The sequence below is a fragment of the Sarcophilus harrisii genome, chromosome 4 (genome assembly GCF_902635505.1).
Source record: "Sarcophilus harrisii chromosome 4, mSarHar1.11, whole genome shotgun sequence".
Taxonomy (NCBI): Eukaryota; Metazoa; Chordata; class Mammalia; order Dasyuromorphia; family Dasyuridae; genus Sarcophilus; species Sarcophilus harrisii.
In genome coordinates, this window is record NC_045429.1 from 448,956,821 (window position 1) to 448,974,944 (window position 18,124).

General features: G+C 41.5%; 1 protein-coding gene across 4 annotated transcripts in view; it reads right to left on the bottom strand.

Moving 5' to 3' along the window:
* STYXL1 (serine/threonine/tyrosine interacting like 1) overlaps positions 1-18,054 on the bottom strand; it is a 49,614-nt gene extending 31,560 nt beyond the window's left edge. The window contains exons 1-5 of one of the 4 annotated variants that reach the window (XM_031967980.1): positions 17,875-18,054; positions 14,281-14,384; positions 10,613-10,674; positions 6,129-6,270; positions 1,528-1,676 (exon numbers count right to left, since the gene is read on the bottom strand). In XM_031967980.1, the coding sequence (XP_031823840.1) occupies positions 1,528-1,676; positions 6,129-6,270; positions 10,613-10,674; positions 14,281-14,383 (456 nt within the window). In that variant the 5' untranslated portion in view covers position 14,384; positions 17,875-18,054. Of the gene's footprint in view, positions 1-1,527; positions 1,677-6,128; positions 6,271-10,612; positions 10,675-14,280; positions 14,388-17,367; positions 17,746-17,874 lie in introns of those variants that run through there. The other 3 variants (XM_003770195.4, XM_031967979.1, XM_031967981.1) reach the window with 3 other exon arrangements.
* Between the last annotated feature and the right edge of the window lie 70 nt (positions 18,055-18,124).

Consider the following 18,124-nt stretch of genomic DNA (forward strand, 5'->3'; position numbering starts at 1 on the left):
GTTCTCCCTTTTTTGAACTCCATATCCCATGCAACCTTAGTAGCTGGTGCCTCTACCCAAGACATCAGAGGCAGAGAGACAATCAGACACATATTAGGGAAACCTGATGCTCTTAGACATCTCTGAGCAGAGGTGAGACATGGAGAGCAAAGGATCCCGATGTTACATGTTGAGAACTTGGTGTTGCAATTAGCCAAATCCTGGGGAAGCCCCTTGTGGGCCCACAGGCCCTCTGGCCACCCCCTGCCTGTATTCTTACTCTGCCCTGTTTCTGCTGTGGAAGTGGGACTGCTGCCATTAGGGCTTGCACACTGCTGCTGGTAGATTTGTCAACTTCTGGTCCAGTTTAGGGGTTGGATGCAGCTCATGATGACCTTTGATGACCCTCTCTATTCCTCAAGTGTTTTCTATTAAATTATACAGTCATCAATGTACCAAAAATACATACACAAATATATATGTATATATACTAATAAATGTGAATAAAATAATAAACAGATAGATGGTGTTTAAATAAAGTGACTCCTGTGGAGAGAAGGAGCCAGCCATGCTCACCAACTGCCAACTAGCTACCAGGGCAGGCAAGCCAAACTACCACCACGACTGCTCTCCCCCTCAGATCTTAGTGGAGACAGCCCTAAAGCCTTGGAAATCGCCATATTTTCAGCCCAGTGTCCTCAGCCACCATCCCAAGAAATAGCCCCTTGGAGAGGCAGCCTGGACCTACTCCTGCAGGACCACAGCCCCTGAGGACCCACTGAGGAAAGGTCTTGTCCCCAAAAGCCTTGGCCCTATCTGGTGGTTCAGCATCAGAAAATGATAGCATTTTACCAGTGGAATGACCCTCTTCTTCAGGGTCTGCTGCACCCTAAGGATCATGGGGCCTTTCTACCTGACTTGCGGCTGTGTCCCCTCCATTAGACTGTGATTTCCTGGCAAGCAGGAACACCCCTCTTTCCTCTTTGTATCCCCAGTGTCTGAGTACGTTTAGCCATAAAGGGTCTATGGTTATCAGCACGGGCTGATGAATCTCCCTCATCTGAGGAGCCCCTTTTAAATCCCTGCTCTAGATCCATCTGCTAACGGTGACGATAAAGTGGTCCCAAGTGCAAAGCTTCTACTGGCCCCAAAGCATGACTACTGGAAAAGCCCCTCTCTTGATGATTCTATGTCAGACGGCTCCAATTAGGGAACACGATGACCGAGGCAAGGGGAAAAGCCCCATAACTGCCACACAACCTTGGCCATGCCCCTCCGCTGAAATGTTTATAAAAACCTTGGCATTCTCTGGCCCCAGCTCTGGTCTTAGCTCCTTCTGCTCTGGAGAGCTCGGGTTCCTCTGTACAATAACAAGGTCCCCCGGAGGCCACCTCATCCAGCTCTCACCCTTTCCAGGGGGGAAGCTAAGAAGTAGCTCACCCAGATGAGAAAACTGGGACTCGAACCCAGGCATACTGACTTGGGAAGCTAAACTTCTGATTCTAAGAACTGGCTTATTATGAGAAAGCTCCCCTGCTCCGACCTTACCTGAGGCATTGAGAAAATCTTCTGGGTCCTGAAGAAATGGTAGCAAGCCGAGAACCGCTCGTAGCCCCCATTCAGGATGTAGACAGGGTGGCGCGTGTGCTCTGCCAAGACCTTGGCACCCTCGATGGCAGCCCCCAAAACAACATTGTCTGAATGAACAAAGACCCAAAGCAAGAATCAATCCCACCCTATTCTACCCCATCCTTGCGCAGATCACGGATAGGGGAGGGTGATCCACAAGCCCTAAGCTATAAAGCCTGAACCTGTGTACTGAGCAAAATGCAGACTCAAGCACCTCTGAGGTTCTACCCGGCATCGGGCAGCCTGGTAAAGAACAAAGAGGGGATGTCTAAGGCAGCCTCTGCGGGGAAACTGGGCCCAGCGGGGCCCTCCTGATCACTGCCCTGGGCCCACACAGCTCTTCTTTGGCCCATCTCCTAACAGGCCTATTTCTGGAAGCCTCTGACAGCGCCACAGTGGGCTCAAATCTGGCCTCAGACACTTACTCACTGCCCAGCCCTTGCCGAGTCACTTAATCTCTGCCTGCCTCAGTTTCCTCCCACGCGAGCATAAAGTAAAATATTTGGAAAGTGCACTGTAAAACTGCACATGTAAATGTTATAATTAACCTAAAGAGATCAAAGGAAGAAAAGGACCTATGTGACCAAAAGTATTTCTCTTATTCCCAAACTGGAAACTAAGGGGTGCCCCCCATTAGGAAATAACAAAACAAATAATGCTCTGTGAATGCAATGGACGTAAGAAAGGATGAAATGAATGACAATGGAGGAAACTGGGGGACTCCTATGAACTGATGCAGAGCAACATGAGCAGAACCAGGAGGATGATTTAGGAAAAGACATTTTAAAGTCAAACTACTCTGCAAAGAACTCTGACCAATGCAAAGAGAAGGCTGAGGAGGGAACAACTCATCCACTTCCTGTCAGAAGCCTGGTCTTAGGATGCAGAACAAGGCAGAAATTTTTGGATGTGTCAATGTGGGGATTTATTTTACTGGGCCACACAAACTGGTTCTGAGGATTTTTGGTTTTGATTTTCTTTTTATTGTTCAATTAGTTCATGTGTGAGTGATAATAAATTTTAAAATAGCTAGCAGTATCACAAATTAAAAAAAAGACTGAATGTATATGAATGACTCAGTGTTACAATCAAATACAATTTAACCACAAAGTGTATCTGACCCATTTTTAATGAGGTACACAATTATTATAGAAGACAATAAGCATTTATTATTGTGCCAACTATGTGTCAGCTACAGTTAAGGAAACCGAGGCAAACAGAAGTTAACTAATTCTCTCACAGCTAGTATGTGTCAGATGATGGACTTGAACTTGTGTCTTCCTGATTCTGGGCCCTCTCTATTTTCCCAACTAACTGGCCAGGAATTTGATTAAAGAATAATCAGTATTTCTTTTATTCGGACACATAATTTGGGGGATCAGAGGGCAGTGCTGAAGAGAAAATAACCATATATGCTCTGCTTTTGGGCATATGTCTGCTAGAAATGACTTTATTTCATTTTGTTCAGACCAGTCTCTTGGTCATTTCTGGCTTACAGAGATTTCAAAAATGGCTCTTTCCCTAAAAAGAGCCTACATAATTCTAGATAACATTTATAGAAATCTAAGGAAGGAAATCAAGACAGTAACAAAACAGTTCTGTGTTAACATTCGGAAGGATTGAGCAACCAAGGACCACTCCAGGCACAATTCCAGAGACCTTTATCAGAATCTATACTAAACTGAGGCAGCCTGGGGAGAAGGTGCCTCCCCTTCAAAGAAAGAGGATTCTCCCTTGGGTGGGAAAGGCAAATGTCCTCAGCACTCAATCTATTTCCCTCAGAAAACCCCTGGCTTTGGCTGAGCTCACTTTATAAGTGAAAATCTAGAAAGAATTTTAGGCTGGGGAAATGTTATTGCTTAACTTTTCTAGAGAAATTAAAAAGGAGGCCCACTGCCTTGATCCACCAATGAAAGGACAACCCCAGAATGTCAGCTCTTTGTGTAAAAATGTTATCTATAAATCCAAGGCCTGAGTGGCTCCGCACTTCCCTACAGACTGAGCCACAGATTGGGCCGCCCTCTATTCCAATGTTCCTTCAAGTGAGGAAAGGAAAATTAGAGGGGTTGGGTGGAGGGAAGTCATGGCCCCAGGCTGGCACCTGCACCAAAGGATCACTGTCCATGTGCCCCAGCTGCACTGGCAGGGGCGGGGATTGGGCAACCCTGGCCAGGTGGCTGCAGGCAGAGACAGGGGCCCCAAGCAGCACTGCTGGGCAGACTCAGGCCCAGAGAGACTGTTAACTTTTACAACAGAAGCCCTGAGGAGCCAGTCTCCAGCTCCTAGTTCCTCCACCAGTGCTGGGACAAAAATGTGAAGCGTGAGCTGGTGAAGGCCTGTTGGACCGGTCTGGCTAGAAACCAGGAACTGTCCTCCACAGGCCGCCCAAGACTGAGGAATTTCTATTTCATCCCAGAGATATCAGGGGTAGAGTTTTGCTCGGGAGAAACCATTTGGGGAGGGAGAACAGAGCCTGACGAGCGGCCAGGGCTACAGTCCGTTGGCTGTGGCAACAAGAGTCTGAATGAGGAGGGTAGCCACGGGAGGGCCCTGGGGGTGGGTTGGAGATGACTCGGTTGGTCTGGAAGAGGTGAGTCAAAGGAAACTAACAGGGCGGAGAATGCTTCACAGACACAGACACAGGAGGAAGAGGTTTTAATAAAGTTCATTGTTGGTGAGTGGTTTTTCACTCACACCTGCCTCTGTGTGACCTCATTTGTGATTTTTCTTGGCAAAGATACTGGAGCAAACAGTTTGCCATTTCCTTCTCCAGCTCATTTGCATTTGAGGAAACTGAGGCAGACGATGAAGCGACTTGTCCAGGCCCACACAGCTAGTAGGTGTCTGAGGCCGGGGGTACAGGACTGAAAATCAAGAGAAGGAAAACTGTGAAATAAAGCTTAGCTTAACCCTCATTCTTACCACGGTAAGCTCCTAGACATCCATTTTTTTGTATCATGTCACAAAAAAAAGAAGAGCATGGAAGGAGATTCCTTGCATACCTATGGATAACAGAAGAATTCTTAGCCAAACAAGGGATAGAGAGAATCACAGGAGATAAAGTGGATGGTTCTGATTACACAAAACTGAAAAGCTTTTGCACAAACAAAAGCAATGCAGTTAGAAGGGAAGTAATTCACAAGGGTAAAAAAAATCATTGCAGCAAATTTCCCTGACAAAGGTTGGTTCCAAAACCATGAAGAATTGATATAAATATCAAAAGGGCAAAAGTCCCTCTCTAGTAGATGAATGGTCAAAGGATACAAAGTTTCCCCAAAGAAGAAATTCAAACTATCAAAACAAACAAACAAACCCAACACAAATGAAAAATGCTTTTAAAGAACCACCAATAAGAGAAGTGCAAATTAAGACAACTAGGAGGGTCCACTTGATAGTTTCCTAACTGGCAAAGAGGATAAGAACAAGACCACAGCTCAAGGGGTTATGAGAAGACATGGCTGCTGGTGGACAGTGGACTGGTCTAGACATTCTGGAAAGCATCATTCAGCTCTGCACACCCTGTGACTCAGGAAAACGAAGGATGGGCCCCTAACACATCAAAGTAAAAGGGAAAGGACCTAGGAGTACAAAAATGCTTACAGTGGCACTTCTGTTTGATAGCAAAGAACTGGAAACAAAATGGATGCCTGTCAATCTGGGAATTATCTTATATAAAAATATTATTGCTTTATAATAAAGGATGGAAAAGAGAGAAAAATGGGAAAACTTTTATGTACTAAGGGAGCAGAACTAAGAAAACAATCTATACAATAATATAAATGATAAGGCCAGTTTGGAAAGAGATGAGACCTCTGGTCAATGAAATAACTAATCATATTTCTGGAAGAATGATGATAAATCACACCTCCTATTGTGTGGTAGACAAGTGATGGATTACAGATGAGATACTACTATTACAGCACCAATTTATTTTGTTTGACTATACTTTCATTATAAGCAAGGGTAGAAAAAGTTATGGGGAGAACTGGGTGGGGATAGTAATAAAAAGAGAAATAAAGAAAAGAGTGCCAATGAAACATTACAAAAATATGGAAGAGATGGGAATGGAGTTCAGAGGGGACCATGGACAAGCAGGGTAATGTCAGTACTACCACAAGTTGCATACAACAGCTTTTTGGTTTTGTGTACAATTTTCTGACCACTGTATATGGACATATTCATCTTTAATAATGAATTTCTAATTCATAATGAAAAGAATTTAATTTCTAAGAAAGGTGGAAGGCTTCCAAGAAGTCATCTAATTGAATCTCATTTTACAGTAAGGTCCAGAGAAGTTAAATGACTTAGGAATACAGGCCCATAGCCCTAGGACTAGAAGGGACACCTGCCCAGAGTTCCCAGACCCAGGACACTGATGTCGCCCTGGCAGAGACTTGGCCCAAGCCGCCTTCTGTAAGCCCACAGCTGCAGTGTTCTAAGTATAGAAGACACAGTGATTTTTCAGCCCTCACCCCCTTCTCCCACTCCTGAATGCCAACGAGGGGGTTGTGCAGACCCACCTTCATCCTCTTCGCTTTCAGTCATCTCTCTGAGAGTGAGTTCAAACTTCACATCCAAGGAGTCAGTGGTTCCATCATACACAATGCAGTATTTCACACACTCCAGATCCATTGATTCTGGAATAATATATTCACTTCCATTCTAACAAAACAACAAGAAAAGGACGTTAGCAGGATAACATTATGGAGTCCTAGAAAGGAACTAATCATGGCACGGCCCTATTCCTGGGCTGATAAATCCATGTGTTGTTCAGATTGCTTTGGAAGGCCTTAATCAAAGGTGTTGCAAGATGAGCAGCCACCTTAGGGACAGCTCATGGCATTCATGATAGGGCTGTATAATTGAAAGAGACCTGAGCAATCACCCTGTTTAACTCTCCAACTAACACAGAAATCACCTGTAACAATATATCTGGTAATTGCTTGTCATACTTCGAGTGCCAAAGAATTCATGGCCTCAGAAGGCAGCTATTTCATTTCATTTTCAAATAGCTCTGTTAGAAAATTCTTCTCCAAAACCAAGTCTCCTGTAACTTGTACCTAGTGATCCCAGAGTTTCACAGTGTAGCCCTTTGGAGACTTATCTCCCTCCCCTACATCTTCTGGGTAACTTCTTTGTATAAAATCTCACCGTGTGTCTTGTATTTAAGAAATGTTGGTGATGGATAAAGAGTAAAGATGAATGAGTTTTGTCTTCATCAGATATTACAAGGAAATAGGTTCTAAAGAAAAGAGATTTTGTTGGGAAAGCAGGAGAAGGATGGCACTTTTTAATTTCTGAGTGTCCACGGGGAGGGAGCTAAGCTAAGTACTGGAGCTGTGTCAATGACAAAGATAATGCCCTCCTGGCCTCCCAGGGACTTTGAGGATTCTGCCTTCTCCTAGGTGAGAGGGTGGCTTGGTTGTGCTTGTTCAGTCAATCAATCCCATCCCACTTTCCATAACCCCATGGGTTTGTCCATGGGGTTTTCTTGGCAAAGACATTGGAATAACTGGTCACTTCCTTCTCCACTGGGTCCCCATTTTACAGATGAGGAACTGAGGCAAACAGAGATAAAGTGATTTTCTCAGAATCACTGTGTCAGGAAGTTTCTGAGGCCACATTTGAACTCAAGTCAAGCCTTCTATCTCCTGGGCCATCTAATTATGGTTGGTGCCACCATTCAACTTTGTCAAAATGGGAGAAAAGGAGTCCATGCTGTAGAGCTCCAATTCTTTCCTTTTCTCTTCCTTTCCATAAGTGGTGGATCACCATCACTGGCCCTGCTCTCAAACTCTTCTTCTACCCAGACACTTGGAAAGCTGGGGATGGGGCAGGGGGTGAGCAAAGGGAATGAGACAGGAGGTAGACTTAAGAAGCTAATTTCATGAAAGATAAGAAAATAAAGTTAGTGAAGAGCATCAAATAGCTAAGGTAAACCACATGCTTTCTTTCAACTCTACTTTAAAAAATGTCATTGACAAGTCTTGTTTCAACACATGATACAAAGCCCCAGAATGCTCCCAATTGACTATTTAATTCATCAGCAAACATTCATCAAGTACCTACTGTATGTCAAGCGCTATGCTAAGTGCTGGGGGTAAAAAAACCAAAAAATGAAATAGTTTTTGTCCTTAAGGAGCTTAACCTGATTGATGTTTATGTGTGTGTATATATATATACATATGTGTGTGTGTAGCCATATTCTCCCAAACTGCACTGGCAGGTTGGGTTTCACTATATTTAGAGTTTGGGGAGTAACCCTGTGAGAATGGACTTCCTCCTGTTGTGTGATTTCTACAAATAGCTAGAAGACTCTCTTCAAAGGCATTTACCACACATGCTTAGCAAAGACTGTTGGTACATTTCCCCAAAAATCTTGGAGTACATTTTCCCATAAATAAAATGGCGTCCAAGGGAAGACTGGTTCAATCTTGGAGGGGTGAGATATTCATGTGGAGAAGTCTTGTAGCACAAGGATAACTCCTGGGTCCTGGCACTAGACATTCTTTCTGGAGCCCACATCTGGCATTCCTCTCTTTCCTTAAGTGTCTGCCTTTCCACATCCATCTGTCCTTGGGATTCCTCTGCTCTTAGATGGATACAGTGACATCCCGCCAGTAGAGGAAACAGAGGAGAAACTCTCCAAGAGTGATTCTTAGTGGATGGAGTCACAAGGACCTGATTTTTTAACTAGTTTCAGACCCTTGATACTTATTAATTATGTGGTTCTGGACAAGTCACTTAACCCCAATTGCCTCCAAAAGTGATTCTCTTTCAGAGGCCTGGTCTTTCTACTTCTTGTTGCAATCTTGCATCTCGGAACCCCGCTCCACTGGCTTAGCAACCTGCTGAAATTTCTTCAGCTATTTGAAATCCCTTCTTGAGATGCTCACAACTCATATTTAAACTCATCCTGCTCACATATTACAACTTCATCTGGTTGATTACATCTGGGATTGCCATAGCTATGCTGAAGGGTAGGGGGTGAAATCACAACCTCTTTCTCTTAAAAACAAAAATGAGAGTCCCTGTCCTCAAAAATGAGAATCCCTAATCTCAAAAATGAGAGAACCTGTTCTCAAAAGTGAGAATCCATAACCTCAAAAATGAGAATCCCTGTCCTTAAAAGTGAGAAAATCTGTCCTCAAAAATGAGAAACCTGTCATCAATGATGTTATATTCTATTGATGATGACAGTGTACACATATATGAATATATACATGAAAAATAAGCATAATAAATACTAAGCCTGAAACAGGTAAGTGAAACATTAAAAAAGCAAGCATGGTGACAATTTAGTAGCTGTCATATTTGTTCTTTGGTCTTGGCTTTGTTTTGTTTATTCTGATCAATTCTACATTTAAGGAGAAAAAGGCTGAATATGTTTGCAAAAGTCCTTTGTGGCATCTGTCCCAAACTAGGAAATGAAACTGAGAGAACGTGCTCATGATATCACCTTAAATATTAAACAACTCCAGCAGCAAATGGAAAAGGTAGAAAAATCCCCACTTGTGCCTTCAGCTGAGATTGTCCTTGGGAACAATTTATTTCTTCATCTCTGATGTTGCACTTAATCATTAATGGTGTGAAAGACTTTTACTACTAAGTCAAATATGGAGGCACCAAAAAAATGTCAATGGTGCCTGTCCTTCTAGCTTCCTATTTATCTCTCTTATTAGAAGTAAATTATTTGACATTTATATAGCACTTTGCAGTTACAAAGCACTTTACTTCTATTATCTCATACTATTTTAAGATCATCCCAATTCAATTCAATTCAATTCAATCCCATAAGCATTAAGGGGAAGGCACTGAGCTAGGGCCTTGAGATTAAAAAACAAAAAAGAAATGAAATAGTTCCTGTCCTCAGTGGGCTGACATTCTACTGAGGAGGAAACAAGCTAAATAGATCTAAATGGGCAGGCTGGTCTGACTGGAACAGAATGTATTTTTTTGTTTGTTTGTTTGTTTTTTATTTAATAGCCTTTTATTTACAGGATTTATACATGGGTAACTTTACAGCATTAACAATTGCCAAACCTCTTGTTCCAATTTTTCACCTCTTACCGCCCCCCCCCCCACCTCCTCCCCTAGATGGCAGGATGACCAGTAGATGTTAAATATATTAAAATATAACTTAGATACACAATAAGTATACATGACCAAAACATTATTTTGCTGTACAAAAAGAATCAGACTCTGAATTATTGTACAATTAGCTTGTGAAGGAAATCAAAAATGCATGTGTGCATAAATATAGGGATTGGGAATTTAATGTAATGGTTTTTAGTCATCTCCCAGAGTTATTTTTCTGGGCATAGCTAGCTCAGTTCATTACTGGTCCATTAGAAATGATTTGGTTGATCTCGTTGCTGAGGATGGCCAGGTCCATCAGGATTGATCCTCATATAGTATTGTTGTTGAAGTATATAATGATCTCCTGGTCCTGCTCATTTCACTCAGCATCAGTTCATGTAAGTCTCTCCAGGCCTTTCTGAAATCATCCTGTTGGTCATTTCTTACAGAACAGTAATATTCCCATAGTATTCATATACCACAATTTATTCAGCCATTCTCCAACTGATGGACATCCATTCAGTTTCCAGTTTCTAGCCACTACAAAAAGGGCTGCCACAAACATTCGTGCACATACAGGTCCCTTTCCCTTCTTTATAATCTCTTTGGGATATAATCCCAGTAGTAACACTGCTGGATCAAAGGGTATGCACAGTTTGATAACTTTTTGAGCATAGTTCCAAACTACTCTCCAAAATGGTTGGACCCGTGGAACAGAATGTATTAAGGGAAGTTAACATAAGCATTATCACCTCCATTTTATAGATGAAAAAACTGAGGCTCATGGAGTTGTGTGGGGTGGGGCCAGCAGCTCTGATTTCAAGGCTTAGGTCTGTCCACCACAGCATGATGAGAAGGGAGAGGAGAAACAAAGGGAGACCCAGGGTTGGCTACAAAGGTCAGATATTGCAGCCCCACCAAGTACCTGTTTCATCCTCTGAGCTGTGATGATGTGACTTTCATCATACTCTCGCTTGGTTCGGACATCTGAAAATGCAAAGCAGGTTAACAGTCACTGAGGTTGGCGCAGGAGAGCCGGAGCCAGTGGCATCAGCTCTCCTGGTTGAATGGTTTTGTGCTGTTTGCACTATACACTCTATAGCCTGGAACATGTTCCTCGTCACTTGCATCCCTGGGGATCCGAAGTCTCACTCAAGCACCAAAGCCACCTCCTACACGAAGCCTTTCTGGATCCTCCCACTCAACAGTGTTTGTTTCCCCAGAAAGTGGGACTTTTACCCTTGGTGGACATAGGGTTTCCCCTCAGCAGAGTGAAAGCTTCTTGAGGGCAGGGACTGTTTCCATTTTCCTTACAAAATATAAGGAAATATGCTTGTTTCCTTAAATGGAAGAGATGCTTGTGGAATGGAAGTGAATTTGCAATATTCTTCTTTCTTCACCTACATCAGAATTCAGGACATTTCAATTCAGAAAGTGAAAACCCTCTCATGAATTTGCTCCTCTGCTGGCTTTTGCCCTCTTGTTTTCTTTTTTTAATTTTTTAATAGTTTTTTATTTACAAGTTATATGTATGGGTAATTTTACAGCATTGACAATTGCTGAACCCTTTGTTCCAATTTTCCCCCTCTTTCCCCCCACCCCCTCCCCTAGATGGCAGGATGACCAATACATGTTAAATATGTTAAAGTATAAATTAGGTACACAATAAATATACATGATCAAACCGTTATTTTGCTGCACAAAAAGAATCGGACTCTGAAATATTGTACAGTTAGCTTGTGAAGGAAATCCAAAATGCTGGCAGGCAAAAATAGAGGGATTGGGAATTCAATGTAATGGTTCTTAGTCATCTCCCAGAGTTCTTTCACTGATTTTGCCCTCTTCTTGAGGGAGATCACTCTGGCTCTATCCCATCAAGCAGTGGGCTTGAATCTCTATGAGATAGTCCCCAGGTTTCAACTCTTCCCTCCATTCCCAGCATTATACGATTTATTTCCTGCAACTTTTCCAAACTGTCTCTGAAATAAACCCTTCTGGTGCCTGGTTCTTGATGGACAAGGAATTAGAAGGCTTAGGCTTACTGTTCTTCTGGGCCTATCATTAACAAACTAGATGAGACTGGGGATGCCCCTCAGCTTCCTTAGTAGAACAAGGGGATCAGACTTGAGGACCATTATCATTCTGTGACATTTCCTCCCCAAAGAAACTTTTTAAAACAATAATATGAGTAAAAATAAGCTGCATTTAGGACAAATGATATGTCTGAGTCACAATCTTGACTTTCAAAAGAGTGGTATCCAAGTGAGGGCCTCAGCATGAACTCTAGGGATCTACTCTCCAAAGGGTGGAAGGATCCTGGCCTCATTCCAACAGCCAATCATGGGGCTGGCCTGCAACATAACCGCAGGTATCCTTCGCCCCTCCCTGTCCTTTTGCTGTTGGGCAATCTCCCACCTTTACCTTCTGCATGGGGTGTAAATCATCCCAGCCAAGCCCCACATTCAAGCAGTTCCCCTCCTGGGCAGTGGGCATGAGGCCTTTGTGACAAAGGCAGTCCATGACTACCTATACTCACAAGACCACTGACGATGTGGACGCTGAACTCCTAGATGTTGAAGAGGGGGCAGCTTCCCCCAGGAAGCCTCTTCTATCATTCCCAATTCATCTTTCTCTCACCAAAAAAGATATAAAATGTCTTATCATCTCTTGGTAAGCAACAGAGAGTTCAATACCTATTTCTCAAATTGTCCCAATCACAGGAACCTCCTTGGAGATACTGGGATCTTCTACTTCTTCAGGCAATTGACACACTCCAGCTATTCTCATTTCCTTTAAGCAGTACTTTATATCTCCCTTAAGGGCCAATCAGGCGTCAGTACTCAATGGAGACCAAATTCTATGGTTCTGCCCAAATTTTCTACCAGCTGAATAAACATGGTGCTTATTCCCCAATTCAAGAATGTAATTTAGAATGAGAATTCCACAAGGTCACTTCAGCAAAACTCCAATGACTTTTTGGCATTCAACAGGATAACAATTATTTAAAACAACTGGTCTGGTCTATAAAAGTTGTACTGTTAAATTTTGCTATCAAATTAAAGCCTAGAAATAAAAATAAAATAAAATAAAAATAATAAATAAAATGATAAAATAAAATAAAAATATTCTAGAGCAGTTCTGAAGTTCTAGAGCAGGGAACCTTTGCCTGACCAAACTAGGATCATTCAATAAAAAAAAGAAATGGAACCCAAATGGTCCCAATAAGACATGGCTATATCCAGTTCATAATATTGTTAAGATCATCATCTATTTAAGTCCACAGAGCCCCCACCAATCTATCTGTCTATAGTGACGCATGAAATCAGAGCACAAAGAATTTAATTAAAATAGAAAAGCAATGTATGTTTTATCCTGGCAAGTAATCCAACAGTATCCTGAAAGGTATTCTTTAACTTTCTAATTAATCCTTCCATTTCCTCAAAGGAAGCAATGGCCAGATCACATCTGGTACCAGGGTTGAAAATAAAGAGTTCAAAGCTGTTTGTCTTAATCATTGCCCTTTCAATCTCAACACAGCAATACATCAAACACTTCTCTTGGCATAGAAAGCTAGAGAATGATGACTTCTTTTGATTGGGACTCTAGATAGTGTTGACTTCCCAGGATGGCTCTATCTGATACTACCATGTCTGTTGCCCCTTTTAAGTTATGGCCTCTCCATCTCTTAGCTTTCTACACCTCTCATACTATACCACAATGCCTCTAGTGCTTGGGGAAAAAAAATCTTCCCAAACTAGATTACATCATTGTGGAAAGAGTTCATATTCAACCACTTTGAGAAAGTACAGATCAGAAATCTCCCCCAATAAATCTTGGTTCTTTTGGTCCCAAGTATTATTGGAAATCAATAATCCATAAATATATCTTTTACATTAACAATACTCCATTTTGTTTTATGGTCACTGTTGTATGTCTTATCAAAATATAAATTGTAAAGTAGCTACTGCCCTGCAAACTCCACTGTTTCCCATTTAGGAAATGCAAGCAGTGACTGGAAGAGGTTGACAAATAAAATTCATTTAGAAGACCAAGATGCATAAGTATTCCCCAAATGTTACGATTCAAAACAAATTAGAAAAATATACCTTTTGCATGAACTTAAACCACTCTGGACCCCGGATTTCTTGGACTTTTATCTAAGTATGGCCCATCTTCCTTTGCTTCCCACAGTGGAGCCTGACAATATCATATTTTGCCTCCGAGACCAACCTGCTCAGAACCTCAGGAGAACTGATTCTTGTCTCCAGAAACTTCCCACTTGCTTCTAGCCTTTCACTCAGACATGTAACCTTTACAAACGGCATCGCCCAGCCCAGGCTACTGGGCCAGCTCAATTTACAGCACCACTCTCTTGAGACATCTCTGTCATAGCTTATGGCCAAACATGTTCCTTCACCACTCCACTCCCCTTGCTCAGGCTGGACAGGGAGGAGAAATTATTGGACCTGGTTTTATCCATTTCTGAATTCATTTTCCACAGCATGGGCAAGTTTAGAACCCCACATGTACAAGATTTATGTTCAATGACCAATCCTATACAACAAATGAATAGGAAAGTAATATCTAACTTACCTAGTAAGTAGAGATAGTTGGGCTCTGCTAATCTAGAATACTTTGCCTCCTGATTCAGGATGTTGTAAAGTGTTGTTGGTTCACACAAAAGGAATCCAGCCATTCTACTGGGAAGGGACAATTAGGAACTTTTATAAATATATTTCTTTTCATCTTAAAAAAGTCATTTATAATTCAATAATTCTGGAGAACAATTTAGAACTATGTCCAAAGGGCTATAAAACTGTATATCTTTTGATCCAGCAGTGTCTTTACTGGGTCTGTATCCCAAAGAGATCATCAAAAAGGGAAAAGGCCCCATGTGAGCAAGAATATTTGCAGCAGCTCTTTTTGTAATGGCAAGGAACTGGATGATGAGTGGATGCTCCTCAGCTGGGGAATGGCTGAATAAGTTATGGTATGTACTAGGACATATTCAACATATATAGGACTGCTTGACATCTAGGGGAGGGGGTGGAGGGTGGGAGGGAAAAATTGGACCAGAAGTGAGTGCAAGGGATAATGTTGTAAAAAAAAATTACCCTGGCATGGATTCTGTCAATAAAAAGTTACTATAATAAAATAAATAAATAAAAATAATAAGTTATGGTATGTGATTGTAATAGATTATTATTGTTCTGTAAGAAATGATGAGTAGGATGATTTCAGAAAGGCCTGGAAAGATTTACATGAACTGATACTTAGTGAAGTGAGCAGAACCAAGAGAACATTGTACACAACAATACATACACAGACTATGTGATGATCAACTGTGATAGACTTGGCTCTTTTCAACAATGAGGTGATTCAAGACTTGTGATGGAAAGAGCTATCGGCATCCAGAGAAGAGAACTATGAAGAGTAAATGTAGGTCAAAGCATAGTATTTTCAACTTTGCTGTAGTTGTTTGCTTGTTTTTTTTCCTCGTGATTTTTTTTTCATTTTTGATCTGATTTTACTTGCACAGCATGACGAATATAGGAATATGTTTAGAAGAATTGAACTTGTTTAACCTGTACCAGATTGCTAGCTTTCTTGAGGAAAGGGAAGGGGGAAAGAGAAGGAAAAAAATCTGGAATACAAGGATTTGCAAAAGTGAATGTTGAAAACTATCTTTGCATGTATTTGGAAAAAAAATACTATTAAAATAATTACTAGGAAGTAATAGTTCAATTTAAATGTAGCTTAAGTTATCTAGATATGCAAAGAATCATTTGAATGTCCATAAGAAGCAACTTCAAAGAACTTATAATGCAGCATCTTCAGTGAAGAATAAAGATTTCAAAAAATATTAAGCAAAATGTACTTGGTACTATGGGGCAGCCAAATGGCACAGTGGATAAAATACTGGGTTTGGAAGCATGAAGACTCGGCTTCCTGAATTCAAATTTGGCCTCACTTATTAGCTATGTGACCCTGAGCAAGTCACTTAATCCTGTTTGTCTTAGTTTCCTCATCTGTTAAATGAGCTACAGAAAGAAATAGCAAACCACTCCAGTATCTTTACCAAGAAGACTCCAAATGAGTTCATGAAGAGTTGGACAAGACTGAAAAATGATTGAATAACTTGTTCTATGCACATAATATTCTTATATGCATATGTGTGTATAGTACATACATATGTACATAGGCATGGTTTACATATATATTATATATAGTATATATACATATATGACTAGGTATATTATAGAATGATCAGAAAGACAACTGGGGCTCTCGATTAAATGACAAATTATATTTTTAATCCATTTATCCAAATCCAATTCAGTTTTATTAAAATCTTATTCCACATATTGCATATACTATCAGACATGGTCAAGATATTGGTTGTGTTAAACTTCTTTTTCCTTTTTCTATCCTAATATTTGCCTTGAGGAAAGAGAGGAGATATGTTTGGACATTAATGAGGCATAACAACAAAAGGCACCGATAAAAATAAAGATTTAAAAAATCCTTATTCACTAAGACAATAAAAAATAAAGGCCAGATTTATGAGAAGTCAAGATCACTATTTCTAATTCCCCACTGTTAGTTTAATGTCTTTTTTAATGCAGAACATTTTGACTTTTTAACATTTTACCTCATCTGCCATCTAAATTTAGGTTTAGAGAGATTATATCTTTTTAGTTAACAAACTGAATGAGACTAAAATTTCTTAAGAGTTCTCTATGTAATATAAGCTTCTTCAGAAGTTTGTTTTATTTTTTGGTCATTTTATCTTCGGGGTCTAGCACTGGGACTTAAAAATGTTTTATTGGCTAATTAAATAGGAAAATGTCCTATCTCCATTTCTTTGCTAAGAGGACACACACACACACACACACACCGGGAGCAGAGATTTAAAGTTAGAAGGGACTTTCATCCTCATCTTTGCACATGAGCAAACTAAAGGCTCCAGAGGTCATTTCACACAGATAGTAAGGGGCAGTTTATCCCGATTTCAAAACCAGCACATGCTCCATTGTTGGTGAATGGAATTGATTGTGCAATGGGGCATGCGCTGGTTTTGAAATCAGGATTTACTCCCACTTAGTAAATCTTCAAAAATAAACAAAAACCATTCTCCTAGAAAATATTCCACTTGAGGCTGGATAAATGACTACATAATACAATGGGGGACCTCAGCACATGCTCCATTTCTCCAGGTTACTTTAATGCTGTGTCTCTGTTGTATCTGTAAGTGTATGTCGATGTGTGAATGATTTCTGGGAGGAAAGTTACGAGGGCAGGAGTTTGTGGCTCTCACGATGTGGTACTTGGACGGTCCATGGCCCTTTTAACCGCCTTTTATTAATTACCTCTTGTTAATTACCGTTTCTTAGTTACCTCTTGTTAGTTACCGTTTCTTAGTTACCTCTTGTTAACTACCATTTCTTAGTTACCTCTTGTTAATTACCGTTTCTTGGTTACCTCTTGTTAGTTACCATTTCTTAGTTACCTCTTGTTAATTACCGTTTCTTAGTTACCTCTTGTTAATTAACCATTTCTTAGTTACCTCTTGTTAGTTACCGTTTCTTAGTTACCTCTTGTTAATTACCGTTTCTTAGTTACCTCTTGTTAATTAACCGTTTCTTAGTTACCTCTTGTTAGTTACCGTTTCTTAGTTACCTCTTGTTAGTTACCATGAAGTGTTGGTGTAATAGAGAATTGTCCTGGGAGCTGAGAGGATCTGGGTTCAAGTCCTACTCTAATATCCTGGCTGTGACTTTGATTAAGAACTAAACCCTGGCAGGGCTCTAGGCAACCCTACAAGGCTGGTCCGAGCCCCTTTGGCCTAAGGACCGTTTCTCAGCCTCGTGTCTTTAAATGCAAGAGAGAAAATGTCTAAAACAGAAGGGAACCGATTCCGCCGGCAGGCCCCGCTGGGCCTGAGGGGCCCTCGGTAACTGTCCCTGGCCAGACCCGACTCTGGGCCCCCCGCTCCGCCCAGGGACAGTACGTGGGCCCAGGCTTGGGTCATCTTTGTGCTTTTCGTGGCTATTTGTTGTTATCATTGCCATCATCATCATCATTATAGCTAACACGTTATTGTTATTACTGTTATTGCTAGTAATCCCCAGGCTCTCCCTCTGTACCTCCCTCCCTCCCTCCCTTCTTTCTCGGTCCTGCCTCCACCTCTGACGGTGCTTCTTCCTCCGTTTCCGCCAGCAACCGGTTGCTAAGGACCATACCGCCGAAGGCTGCAAGGCCCAACTCCTACCACGCCTTCCAACTCTCGCGAGATTTGCATCCCCTTCGCGGCGTCCCTTTCAACCTTGGCAAGCAGGAGAACAAGAAAGCGGGACTCTTGCGGGATTTGGAAGGCTGATCTCGCGAGATTGGACGAGGTTCAGGCTGGTCGGGTTTGAAAGGAGGCGTGGCCGGG